Source organism: Plectropomus leopardus, chromosome 18 (assembly GCF_008729295.1).
Source record: "Plectropomus leopardus isolate mb chromosome 18, YSFRI_Pleo_2.0, whole genome shotgun sequence".
NCBI classification, from domain to species: domain Eukaryota; kingdom Metazoa; phylum Chordata; class Actinopteri; order Perciformes; family Serranidae; genus Plectropomus; species Plectropomus leopardus.
In genome coordinates, this window is record NC_056480.1 from 4,859,672 (window position 1) to 4,873,326 (window position 13,655).

Sequence of the window (13,655 nt, forward strand, 5' to 3'; positions counted from 1 at the left end):
CAAGTGATAAAATCCTGCCCTAGTTATGACTGTTACTGATATGATTTTCAAAATGAAGGTCGGAGTTCAGTTTAACTCAAGAGTATCCTAACTTCCTTATTGTACTTCACAAACACATCTCAGGGTGTGTTTTTTATTACCTGTAAATATCTCAGAGTGTACTCCACTGTAAAACATCCAGTGACTGATATGCTCGACCAGCGACCAGCGACCGTTTATTGGACCAAGGTCATCTGAGGACAGAAATGTGTGGCTGTGTGTTTTTCACCTGATCTATCCTCATTAGACTCCACTGTGAAAATACTAAATACTCAGATATTATGATATAACTGCAACTACAGTCACAGATGACAACGTGGTCTTACAAAAAAAGACAAAACTTTGAAAACTGGGGACTTAAATGAAGTGAAAAATATCAGCACCAAAAGAGCAGTCCATCTATTTTGACAATTTGGCTCATTTTTATCTACATTGTATCTGCTGAAGCTAAACTGCAGCGGTTGGCTTAACTAGCATGACAGGCCACTTCACGATTGCCACGGCCTGCTCACTAGTTTAACCACCACTACTGTTTATCTGTAATCACTGGTATTACCGATAGCTAGTAGTTAGCAATCATGAGAAACTTTGTGAAATGTATCCATTAATATGTCTTACTAAACAAAAGTAACTGGTCTCAATAATCCATTACAACAATTAATTTTGAGCACTGTATTCAGTGTCCACATCTTTTCAGAAACCTGCAACACATGTAGTTATTCTAAAACCATAAAATATTGTTTAACATTATCAAAAAATAAACCTTGTTAAATGTACTGAGACCCTTGAACAGGAAACACATTATTGCATCAGTGTTAAAAGAATGATAAAATAAAATAGCAATTCATGAAACAAAAAAATCAAACAAATTTGAACCACAAACTATAAATTTGTGAAATGAAATAGAACTATTATGCTATATTTAAAATACTGATATTAAATAATCAAGCACTATAACTGTTACTTCATTTTACTGCAGGAAGTCATCTGAAGTCTTTCTGAGTGCTATGTGGCACACGTGACACATACAAAAAGAAAAAAGCAAAATGTTTACTTCTCATCACAAGTAAGAAAATTAATGATGTTTGTCAATCATGTCTCTTCTGGGTTGAGTCTTCTAGAAAGGTTGGAGCTGTTGTCAGAAGCTGTAAGGTCAGAAACGAAATGTTCGTGTGAAACTGCTGAAATGCATTCGTCCTGCACTAAACTTTTATTAACAGTAAACCTTGAAAAAGTTCAGCTGATCACTAATTGGAAAGCCTTTTGAATTTACAGAATACACGTAAGATAGATCAATCAAAATGAAATAAAATTAAGTTTTACTTACAGGGTGGAGGACATTTGGCTGAAATCAGAAAAAAGGGAAATAATTTCAGGCAGTTGTAATTGCTTTCCCCTCTTTTACTCAGTTGGAATATATCAATTCCACTTTTCTCTCCCACATCATCTTGATATATATTAATATTATCATGACTCACAAACTCTGAGCTTAACATTATTTACTGTCAGTAGCCTTAACTTGCAAATGCTGGGAATTGATGCTTGTATAAATTAAAATCAAATGCAACCTGGATAAAATAATCGACTCAGACTAAAATCAAAGAGCTAAAAAAAAGCCAATAAAGCAGATGCTCTTTCCATTTTTCTCTCTCACCTGTCTTCCTTTTGTTAATGATGAATCCAGCGGCAAAGATTAAGACGAGAGCAAGAACAGCCACTGCGGCAGTGATGGTGATGATCATGTTACCAGGTTTCTCTGTTAAACAAAAGAAAATGAAGAGCTGAACAGATAAAGCAGGATAGAGCAGAAGTAATCCACCATTCATACATACATGTGGGTTTGTTGCTGTGAAGACTGACGTAGAGTTGACTTTATACAGTAAAATCAACGGTTTTGGCTATTATACTGAAAATGTGTCTATACAAATATACTAAAAATCTCACACTGGATTTGAAAGACAGAAACTGACTCCTTAAATAAATAATTGTTTAACCTTATGAATAAATAAAATTGTAACTTAAAGCTGCAGTTGATAACTTATAAAAAAAGACCATTTTTCATAAACTGTTGCTACATCCTGACAGCACTAAATGAAAAAGATAATCTGTGGAAAAAAACATATTCCTCTGCCTCCTCTACTGCCTTGCAGTGTGTTCAATGACACAAAATGACACAAAATCAACAAATCAGAGCCGTGGTCTCCCTAAAGTAGCTGTGTGTCATTGCTTGCAAGCTGCAGTCAAACTGTCAAACCTGGCAGCGCTGATCAAATATGAATACAGATTCTTTTCAGGAACATATTTTGGTGTACTGTTTAGCTGCAAAATTAGAAAGTTTGCTCCAGCTGGGAAGCAGCACTTGGTATTTTGACCTTCTGCGTAAAAAATGGCATCCACACAGCTTATCTTTGGCACGTAATTTTTTCAGAACATAGTGATATTTTGGCAAATATAAAGTTATTTCGATAAAAACTTATCTGATAAAAAGTTAAAGTCCCCTTCAGTTTCACAAAATAGATGAAATAATGATGTGTAGGTTTCATCACTGGCTTTGTAGAGTTAAGAATGGACAGACAGAACAAACGTGTGTATGGTAAAAACGGTCTATGAACTGCTTTAAAATGACTTAAGGGAAATTAAATGATCACATCCGATCTAATATTGACTAGTTTTGTGACAATTACTCGCAATTGTAAAATTAGCTTAATTGGACGACAAGGGCTAAAACACCCAACAAACCACAGTCCAATTCAGCACCCCCTACGCTCAGTCTTACCCCAGTTGGTCCTGATCACTGCTTTGTCCAGTTTAGTGACGATGTCCTCCATCACATCAGAAAGATGAAACACACACTCATACTTGTCCCAGTCTTCAGGTGCGACCGATGAAACGTCCAAATCACTGCTCATCTGAAAGGTCCCATCGTGGTTGGGGAGGACCTCTCCGGGGTCCACGCCCTCATGAAGCTCCTCTCCATCTTTCCTCCAGAACATCATGGCGCTGTTGGGGAAGAAACCTGTGGCGTGGCAGCTGACCGGAGAGGAGGAAGACTTCTGGAGGAGAGACACTGAGGGACGCTCTGGGGTGAGAATGAAGGGAATGAAAGAGAGACAGGGTAAAGAAAGATGAGTAAGAGTAAACATGAAAATAAAGTAAAGATGGAAGAAATTATGAAGAAATGAAATCAACATTAAAAAGTGAACATGGAAAAAACATGGAAAAAAGATGAAGATGAAATGAAAAGATGAAGAAATGAAATCAAGAGATATAAAGATATGAAACAGAGAAAAAGGGAGATACTACATCACCACTAAAGAAAGCCAGTCATTGGGAAAATACCTGACATTTACATGATTTACAGTAACACAATGAATCACATGTTTAGTGAAACAACAACACTGTCAAACTTTGTCAACTATTTAACTTCTGCTAACTTTCGGTGGCTATCAGAGTCTTCGCTTTAGTCTAGTCAGAGCACTCAAAAATGTCAGCAACTGCTGATTGTTGAAGGATAAAACAAATCTTACTGCCACAGAAAAGAGGCCAAAGAGAAGGAAATGTCAGACTGACTGGAGTGATAATAAAATGGTTCAGTCTGAGAAGACAGAATGAACATTATTGTGTTCATGAATCTACGTGCATCAGGTCATGTGATCCTACCTGTTCTCTGCAGAAAGTCTTTGGCAAAGGCGATATACTTCTTAAGCAACTGAGGGAAAACCTGGATGATGTATTTCTCATAATGCTGTATTCTAGCTTTATCAGCATCCCAAATCACTTTGATGATGACTGCCTGTGGTTTCGGAGCGATCCATGTCAATGTCTTATAGTCCAATGATATGAGGTCTTCTCCATCATAACCATACTGAGTAAAACCATTAGTCTCTCCAGTCTCTTCATCCCACTCACAGCCATACATCCTCTGCAAAATGTGCTCACCTGAGAGACAGAAACAGAGACTGATGATATCGCCAGTGGGAAGATCATATTAAACATATTATGCAATACATGATGCACTGCTGTCCTCCCAGTCTTGCAATGTGCTCATGCAACAAGAGCAGACAACCAGTGCACTTCTTCTATATAAGTGACGAAATGCAATTGTAATTACATTTTACAATTCAAAAGTTATAGTGGCAGCTAAGATAACAAGGCTCTTTGACAGATAAGTTTTGCAGAAGGCATGGTCAATCTTGTCCGGTTTGACATTTCACTGGAATTCATCCTTCTTCCCTCTGGAAGGAGAGAAAGGCTCCTTAGAGGGAATACATTTCCTTTGTTTCATGTCCCATCAACATAATTAATATGCACAATTCTTTAAGTGTTCTTTAAGTTTAGTTTTTTTAATTGTTGAATTGTTACTCCTTTTAATGACACTTTCAGATGTCCTTCCTTTAAACTTTTACTTTAAATTTTACTTATTTTTATTTGTTATTATTTATTTTTTAGATTGTTTTGTCCGCCAAATGCACACCACTTTATTTAGAAGTTGACCAAAACTGAGAGCATCTGTTATTTTGGTAATAATAGATTAGTCTGCATGCCAGTTAGACTTCTGTCAGATTTGCTGTGATGTCATTCTGACATCGCCAATAATAACCTCATCAGATAAAGGCAGCTGCAGTTTTTAGAAGGAGTTACCACAATAGCTCTCCACTGACTGCAACACTTCAGTGCATGGTGGGAAAAATCTGGCCCCTAATATAAATCTTAATATCTCAGATATTTGACCACAAACATTATGTGTGTAAGAAACTCTTCGTTTTATAAGTCTAATTTTGTATAATGACAGTTTACCTTCTTACCAGAAAATGTAATCTGTGCGTAATAAAACCTTTAAGGCAATAAATGATAAATATTCCAGATGTAAAATCCATATGTTACATAATTGCGATTTTTTTAAAGAACTATGCAGAAAAACAAAACTTTAAAAGACAAGTGGGATATGCAGATTCTTCAAATAAAACCTGTGCAGACGGATGTCAGAGCACTCAGTCCAATTATCTGACAGGTCAACATGGAAAAAGAAGCATGTCTTGTATTTCTCTATTCCTATATGTTTGTAATTGTGTAAGATATTTTGACTTTTGGTTAATGTTTTGTTTGTCATTATCTCGGGCTGAGGGTGAGTTTGAGTCATTAGCAGAACAGTTTATTTGCATACAGAGAAACAGAGAAGAAAACTGTACCTCCGGTTTGGTTGAAGCGCTGCTTTAGGTCCTGTAACTTGGCTCTGAAGCGGTTTGGCTGAACCACGAGACACTCGTGAGAGTAATGCTGAAGGTCCTGGGGATTTTTTTCGAAAAAAATCTTTGGCCCACACCTGTTTTGGTTCCACTATTTTTTTTTCGGTGTCGCAGTAACCAACCAGAAATTCATCAAGCATCACTGTAACCACAAACTCTGGGAAGTCCGGGACTCCAGATGATACAGTGAAGAAAAATTTCAGGCTGTGTTTCACTGTAGGAAAAACAAGATTTTATATATATCAGTATAAATATACACACAAACACACACAGTAGTAAACATGACGTATTCAATATGTAGTGAAAACGCATCTCTTATCAAGTTGAGAGAAAAGTGAAAGTAAATCTGTGTAAACTGCTCTGGAGCTGAGCGAGATCAAAATACAGAGTCCAGTTAAAATGTGAACTGACCTGGAGATGAAAAATGGCAGAGGAGAAGCAATAAAAGCAACTTTTTCATCTTGGTTTGATAAAGAGGTGCAGGTAAAGGACTGACGGATCCGCTGTTTTTATCTGTCCTCGCGCTGTGGTGGACGCTGACGTACTGCTGTCAAAGTGTCAAATCCGCGTCTCTCTTTGGTATAAAAGTATGGGTGCTTTGAACAGCCAAAAAGGGCGCATTTCAGCACTGATTTCCTATATCTCGTACTTCAAATAAAGGCTACATTATACTGCAAATAACAAGTTAAATAAGTATCGTTGAACATTTTATAAGTACTGTAAGCCATATACAATATATTACTTGTTGACCCATCCCAAAAATGAATCTTTTTTAAAAGGTTTGCTAGAAACACCAAAAATTCCTGCTCAAATAACAATTATTAATAATTCTAATTAAATAATTAAAAAAAATAATAATAATAATAATAAAATGACACTCTGTGGTCTTGTCAAATAAAAAAAAAATAATAAATGGGGAAATCACCTCAAAATACATTAAAATATTGTGTTTCTCAGTGAGCCCATAGTTGTTATGAGCTGTGAGTTCAGAAACAAACTACTGTGAAACTGCTAAAGTCCACCCATCCTGCACTGAACTTTTAGAAAACGTAAATACAGGAAACAGTCTTGAAAAAGAAAAAGAATTAAATAATAAAATAATTTGAAACCCTTTTTGTGCGTGAGCCAGTCACACTACTGTGAGCGCAAATGAAACACTGCAGCTGAAGGACCTGCCTGCAGGTTCCTGTTCAGCAACACAGATCCAGATGTGAATTAGACAAGGAAGATGTGACAGCATTGCTCTACTGTAAATGGAAACACATTCAACATGCTGCTAATGCACATCAGGCAGCATCACGCAGATGTGCCGATCACCAGGACGGGAAAAAAAAAACTGAAACCAAACTCTTAACTAGTTATCCCCTGTTACTTGACATGGGGAAAGTAATATTATTTGATGGGCATTCAGTTGTATTTCAGTTGAGAATAAAACATTTTATATATGTTTCTGGACTAGGGTCTTAATTAGGCCACCCTTCAGGTACAACATGAGACTTGACCTTTCAAAAAACTGAAACACCATTTTATGGAGAGAATTTAATTCATAATTTGAGTCATTTTTGAACAATATCAGGTTTGAGTTTTAACTTCAGAGAGAGCAACAGATCCCTTCAACAGATGATGCTAAAAATCAGCAAAACAAAAGAAAACATAGCAGCTCACCTAAAAACGGTAAACATGTAAGCACATTCATTCACATTTAAAATAATGATCAGTCTGGAGTTAATTTTTTTTTTTTTTTTTTTACAAAATTCAGTAGTCTAAGAGTGCCAGATCTGTTGCAAAAATAAATCCCATTCTATAGACCACAGGTAAGAAGTCCATTAGTTAACCATTCAAATTAAATTATAAAGTTAGTAAGAGAGGTAATATGTTGAAGTTTGGTTGTTCGTTTTTTAAATAACAATAAAGAGATAAAAGTCAACGGAAGTGATCAAATTTAGCTAAAAAACAGATCCAGGAATGACACAAATTAAAAATCTAAAGACCCGAGTAGTCCTACAGATATAACGCTTCTGTGTCCTTTCTTGTTTCATGTCTCTGGTCTCTGCCAGCTGCAGTGATTGCTCTGTGCTAACTAAGCCATTGCCACCAGGACTCCCTGGAGGATGAGATTTTGTATCTTCATGAGACCTTCCTGGCTAAATAACGGATAAATAAAATTAAAAAAAATCTTCCTGTTAACTCTCATCACCATATCCACAACAACCTAAGACAAACAAAAAAACTGATCTATGAATTCACACTCACCCAGTTTGATGTGATGTTGTTCATGTTTGATAAAAACAAGTTTTGTTCATGCAAATATAATAAATGTTAGTAAAAATTTAATAAAATATCACAGTCACAGTAGCTTTAATGGAGTTATGTTTCCTCTTCTAATCCTCACTGGATAGCTGTAAAGAGATAGAAATAGAACAGGACCTGGATTTAGTTTTCAAGTTTTACAGTATTTGCTTTCATATTATATAAAGTAGATTTACTTAAAAATGTAAACTGATCAACCAGCATTTTGATAAAATCTTAGCTCCAGTTATTTCCAATAACCATACTAGATTACTTGACTAAGAAATGTAATATATATCATTATAATGTATTACACAAATATATAAATATAAGCATCTTGTTGACGGAGACACATGTACTGACACACCAACATACATTTCACACACATTTCCTACTTTAAAGTTTAATTATTGTTGTCACATATACTCTGTTATTAGTTTCACTCGTGTGTTGTGATTTTATTCTCTGTATTCACTCTTGTGTTCCTTATAACATTGTGAAATTTTAACCTTCGTTTCAGGTGGAGGCCAAAGGTAAACTTATTTGTTTTTTGCCTCTCCCTGCACTGAGTACTATTTTTCTTTCATTTTGTGTGTTTTAAATTGTGCAAAAATAAATAAATAAATAAACACGTTTGTATACTTAAAGAATTTACAGTTTTACCAAAGAGATTATTAAAGAGTATATCAGTATGTCAGTGTATGGTTACTAGTTTCAGGAGGAGCAATAAAGGAGGGATTCTGCAAACAGCGTCTGCACGGTGGCATTAGCAACATGATGAAGTACTCACTGTGATCAGTCAAGAGCTGTATCTTTGAGCGAAGAGGTTTGAAAGGACGAAGAGTCTGAAGCTATAAAAGAAAAACAAAGTGCCAGATGATGAATTTAAAACTGGTCACTGTTTATTTCTACAGGGAAACACACAGATAAATAATCTGACACAGTACTTACAGTTTGCAGGCCTGAATCCTAAAATACAGATGAGAGATCACAGTGTGAAAACATTTAGGATCAAAAGTAATTTAGATTATTAAGTAAATAAAAATTAAATTTAATTGCCTCATGATTAGGAAACAGATCTCTCTTCCTTACCATTATTGTTCCTTCTCCAGATGAAGAGTCCGGTGATGCAGAGAGCCAGCAGCAGCAGTCCTACAACGACTCCAGTAACAGCACCAGCAGGAAACTCTGAGGGAGAAACTGGAACCACAACAGGACTTTCACATTCATTTGTCTCAACTGCTGGATTGACCTCACGGGTGACAAAATCTTAAAGCAGTGCAAAAAGGTTTTTATGCTTAGATGGAGGTGGAAAATTTGGTGTATCACGTTAAAAAGTACATTTGACTAAGTGCAGTAAAGACAGATTAATCAGTACTGTCCAAAGCCCAGTCCGGGGGCTAATTTGGGCCCTCAGACCAATATGAAACGACCTTTGGCTTGTCTTTCAAAACTATGCAGGAGAAACTTATATGCTTTCATAAAGAGACAAACACCACATATTTCCTGCAGCGTAGCAGACATGGCCACATATGATGGTCAGCGAGGGGTGCTGCTTTCAGGAGCGGCGGAAAGTTGAACATTTTTTTCATTTTAACATTAAACAGCTGAATTTGTGTCCTTTGTATGTGATTTTTTAATGCAACCTGATGCAAAAAGCAGCTGCCCCCCATGGTATTTTCTCATTATCTAATCTGGCCCTCATTCAAAAAAGACACCGCTGGATTAGTGGATAAATGATGACAGTCATGGCGCGCTGTCATTGCAGAGCCCCCTGCTAGCTTTCCTCATTGTCTCTGGACTCGCTCATGTGTGCAAACAGGGCTGTTACCAGAACGATTCCAAGAGCACACGGCTGTTATATTAATTGTTTAAAACTATTTCTATTGTCCAGTGTGCCCTACATTATTATACAGCTACATTTGAATTTACCAACAAATACTTTGAGGCATATGTTGTGTGGTTATGTTCCAACTTCAGTGGACAAAACAAACAGCAACATTTTTAAAATTTCTATCACATCTGATCATCCACTTACCGCAGTTGGTCCTGATCACCGCTTTGTCCAGTTTGGTGACAATGTCGTCTCCAACACCAGAGAGCTGAAACACACACTCGTACTTGTCCCAGTCTTCCGGTGGGACTGATGAAACGTTCAGGTCAACGCTCATCTGGAAGGTCCCATCGTGGTTGGGGAGGATCTCTCCGTGGTCAACGCCCTCATGAAGCTCCTCTCCGTCTTTCCTCCAGAACATCACGGCTCTGTCAGGGTAAAAACCTGTGGTGTGGCAGCTGACCGGAGAGGAGGGAGACTTCTGGAGGAGAGACACTGAGGGACGCTCTGGACAGACCGAGAGAAACAACAACCATTCAGAGTGTTATGCCAAGTAGAAGAAAATATTTACAAATTAGCAATTGGACTAAATTATCTAACAGTATAATCAATGGCTTTTTATTGTAGTGACGTTTGGGGAGCACTCAGTCATCAGGTATACATCGGATGGGACAAGCGTCCCAGAGAGGCCCGACATGCTGAATATGTGGGTTCATTTATAATATAGAGAGAAAACCACCAACAAAACATGCAGGACAGAATTAGGCTGCTGATTATTTATGTTTTATAAAAATAAAGAGAGTGAGTGTCTTTTTTTTGGAGAGGAACAAGAAGCATACTGAGCTGCACAAAGTGAAGGCCACATAATTAAAATATCATCACTGCAGATCTTGACAGAGCGCCCAAAATCATCAGTCTCTGCTGGTTGATGAGGGCTGAATTAAAACTTACCGTCATAGAAAAAGGGTAAAAAAACAAAACAAAGAGTATTGTCAGACTGATTGGAGTGATAATACAATGGCAGCCGGGTCTAAGTCCACTGCATGAACACTGTTTCGTTCATGAAACATTATCAGGTCATGTGATCCCACCTGTTCTCTGCAGGGAGCTCTTGCCAAAGGCCATGTACATCTTCAGATACTCGGGGCACATCTGTGTGAGGTAAATCTCATAGTACTTTAACGTTGTTTTCTCAGCATCCCATCTCAGTTTGGTGCTGACCGCCTGTGGTTTCGGAGCGATCCACGTCAATGTCTTCAGGTCCAGTGATATGAAGTCTTCTCCATTATAACCAAACTGCATAAAACCATTGACCTCTCCAGTCTCATCGTCCCACTCACAGCCGCTCATCCTCTGTAAAACATGGCCGTCTGAGGAACAGAAACAGAAAGTGAAATTAACAGTGTTGCGCAAATTATATTTCAAATGGAGAGATGAGTTTAAACATATTGAGTGATGCACTGCTTTTCTCAGGTTTGTGGTGTGTGAAAACAATCAGTGCACTTTCTATTTGTATCAGAGATTAGATATAAGGTGGCCCAACAAGTCAAAACAGTACATTTTAGAAAACACTATAATGTTTCAGAAAACACCCCATTTAAAAAAAAACAACAACACTTCATTTCAAAGAACAAAATAACATTTCGGTTGTTGAACTATAGAAACCCAATTCTTATTTTACAGTTTAAACATCAAAATGGCAGCTTTTTTCCTCTAAGTTCATGTGTGACTGCCAAAGGCGGTTTACAAAGTGAGTGCATGTTCTGCATTCTGTGCACATCAAACTGTCATATAAGCAGCGACACCTGTTTGACACCTGCAGTCTCAGAAGAAGTCCCACCTCCAAATACCTTGCAGGTGCCCGAAATGTGTGCACATAAACACATGAGCACGTTCACAACAGGAACAGCCCGCCTGCAGACCTGAGGGCAGCAGAGGGGGGTGATATTTTTAAAAGCATGCTAAAGACCTCCCTTTTTAGTTTGGCTTTTAATTGAACTTTATTTATTTATTGACTATTTATATGTTTTAGTCTGGTTTACAGTTTTACTACTTTCTTTATCATTTTACACATTTATTCATTTTACTTTGTTTTTATCCTTAATCTACCTCTTTTTTACAGTTTGCATATTTTACCCACTCATCTACTTATTTATTGTTATTGCTATTGTCATGTAATTTTTTAATCCTTTTATTTGCTTCCTTATTTATTTACTTTTACATCTTTTATCTATAGGTTTTATCCTGCCTCTGGTGTTTCCTCACTCATGGTAGCGTTTCTGCAGTTCCTGGTTTTAATGAGTAAAATATTTGTGTTTTTATTTATATGCTTACTTTTGCCTGCTCCTTTTCAGACTCTGTACTTTTGTTTGTTGGTCTGAAATAAAGTCATTCATTCATTCATTAATGATTCAAAAAAACATGAACAGTAAAATATGTAATTGAACATACATATCTATATACTGTACCTCTAGTTTGGTTGAAGCGCTGCTTCAAAGTGTAAGTCATGGCTTTGAAGAAGTTATGCAGAGTCCCAAAACACTCTTCGTTGTAAAACTCCAAGTGCTGAGGATCATTTTCAAATATACTTTTCATCCAGTCCTGTTTCGGTTCTACTGTCATGATGTTGGTGTCACAGTAACCCGCCAGAATTTTATCAAATACTCCGGCACCCACAAACTCAGGGAAGTTTGGGACTCCGGTCGATGCAGTTATGAAATACGTCAGGGAGTGTTTCACTGCAGGACAAACACAGTTTACATGTGAGCAGCATTATCATCACAATCAAAACAAATATGAATCACTTAGCCTATCAAACTGTAGTAAAAGTGAAGCTAAACTATGGGTGTGTCATGGAGCTGCGCAGGAACAAAATGATCTGAGTGTTAATAGTGGAACAGGATCTTACCTTGAGATGAAACCTGACAGAAGAGAAGCAATAAAAATATCCTTTTCATTATAACTGGATAAAGGCGCGTGGTAAATCCCCGAGCTGGTTCTGCACTTCGGTCCTCAGTGCTTTTCTCTGGCAGAGGCAGGTGGGAGTGCTTTGTTTGTCAAGAGTTGGGCGAGTCACACTGAAGTTGAGAAACCTGCTCCACTTCGAGGAAAATCCCTGTTTCTGTTTTTCTGTGTTGGAGTTTTTATCAAATGAGGAAAAGCCTACCATGTGACTGCGGGCCTCTGAAGCTACACTTCACCACTGATGCGTCACAAAATGTTGCAGTTTGAAAGTTGTGAAAGTTTTCAGTTGAACTTTGACCAGCACCTGATGGCTGCTGTAAGATTCGCACGTCACCAGATGTCACTGTGCTGCTGCATTTGAAGCCCCAAAGCTTCATAAGGCTTCAGGCTTGTATTTTGTTTGTTTGCAGTATGTTGAGCTCTCACGGTCACGGTACAAATTTCATTATTTATATTCATTTGTTTAGCTACCTCCCCCCCACACCCCACCCCCACCCCGCACACACACACACACTTTTTCTGCTCCTTAGAAAACTTAGAGAAATCTTAAAAAGCCTTTTTTTTCTTAATCAGTTAATAGTTTGTCCCGTTTTCTACAGCCTGAGGAGACATTTAAAATGCATGTCTGTGTGCAACCAAACAGTCTAAAACCTAAAAGATATTAAATTACTTTTTCAACCCAAGTATAAGGAGCAACAACTGAAAGACTCGTAATAGCAAATGTTTGACAATGTTGCTTAAGAAATAACAAAAACTGATCAGTTAATATACCAATCAGTCGGCCACTATCTACATGAAAGTATCTTTACTGAAACTGATTAAAATATCTGGAGTAGGACAAAGACAACGACTATGCAAACCTGATTGGCACAAAATAGTCATAACCAACAAAATTTACTTACATTTCAATCAAGGTTTTAGCTCCAACGTGCACATTTGGCATTGCACTACAGAGAGACACAAAATGACCAAAAAATATACAAATATTCCCCAAAGAGACACAAATTGACCTTTAAAGACACAGAAAACAGCTATAGAGAGACAAAAAGAATCTACAAATTGAGAGAAAACAAGCAAAATAGACACAAATATTCCACAAAGAGACAAAAATTTACCTTTAAAAAGACACATAACAGCAACAAAGACACAAAAGAGACACAAAAAAACCCAANACACACACACACACACATTCTTTAAAGAGACACAAATCAAGGTTTCAGAGACACAAGACAACAAAGACTTGCAAAGAAAAATGAAATGACCAAAATCAAAAATATTCCTCA

The 13,655-nt window shown here is 37.2% G+C and overlaps 1 protein-coding gene and 1 pseudogene across 2 annotated transcripts; both read right to left on the reverse strand.

The window, feature by feature from the left end:
- Positions 1–1,103: 1,103 nt before the first annotated feature.
- LOC121957450 lies at positions 1,104–5,837 on the reverse strand (annotated as a pseudogene).
- Positions 5,838–6,809: 972 nt separating this feature from the next.
- Positions 6,810–13,320, reverse strand: LOC121957449 (major histocompatibility complex class I-related gene protein-like). Of its 2 annotated transcripts, none has more exons than XM_042506027.1 (9): positions 13,275–13,320; positions 12,317–12,537; positions 11,877–12,146; positions 10,500–10,778; positions 9,613–9,915; positions 8,667–8,774; positions 8,526–8,543; positions 8,365–8,425; positions 6,810–7,684 (listed from the first exon to the last, which is right to left on the reverse strand). In XM_042506027.1, the coding sequence occupies exons 2-8, from the start codon at positions 12,363–12,365 to the stop codon at positions 8,370–8,372; spliced, it is 1,083 nt and encodes a 360-aa protein (XP_042361961.1). In that variant the 5' UTR covers positions 12,366–12,537; positions 13,275–13,320; the 3' UTR covers positions 6,810–7,684; positions 8,365–8,369. The 2 variants fall into 2 exon arrangements, with proteins under 2 accessions (XP_042361961.1, XP_042361962.1); XM_042506028.1 differs by having other exon boundaries at positions 12,317–12,433; positions 13,275–13,306.
- Between the last annotated feature and the right edge of the window lie 335 nt (positions 13,321–13,655).

Excerpts from the sequence above, each read along its gene's own strand:
- LOC121957449 (XM_042506027.1), bottom strand. The coding sequence starts at position 12,365 with ATGAAAAGGATATTTTTATTGCTTCTCTTCTGTCAGGTTTCATCTCAA. Across the intron at positions 10,779-11,876 it reads GCGCTTCAACCAAACTAGAG|ACGGCCATGTTTTACAGAGG; the intron begins GTACAGTATATA and ends TCTGTTCCTCAG. Across the intron at positions 8,775-9,612 it reads GGTGATCAGGACCAACTGCG|TTTCTCCCTCAGAGTTTCCT; the intron begins GTAAGTGGATGA and ends TTGTGGTTCCAG.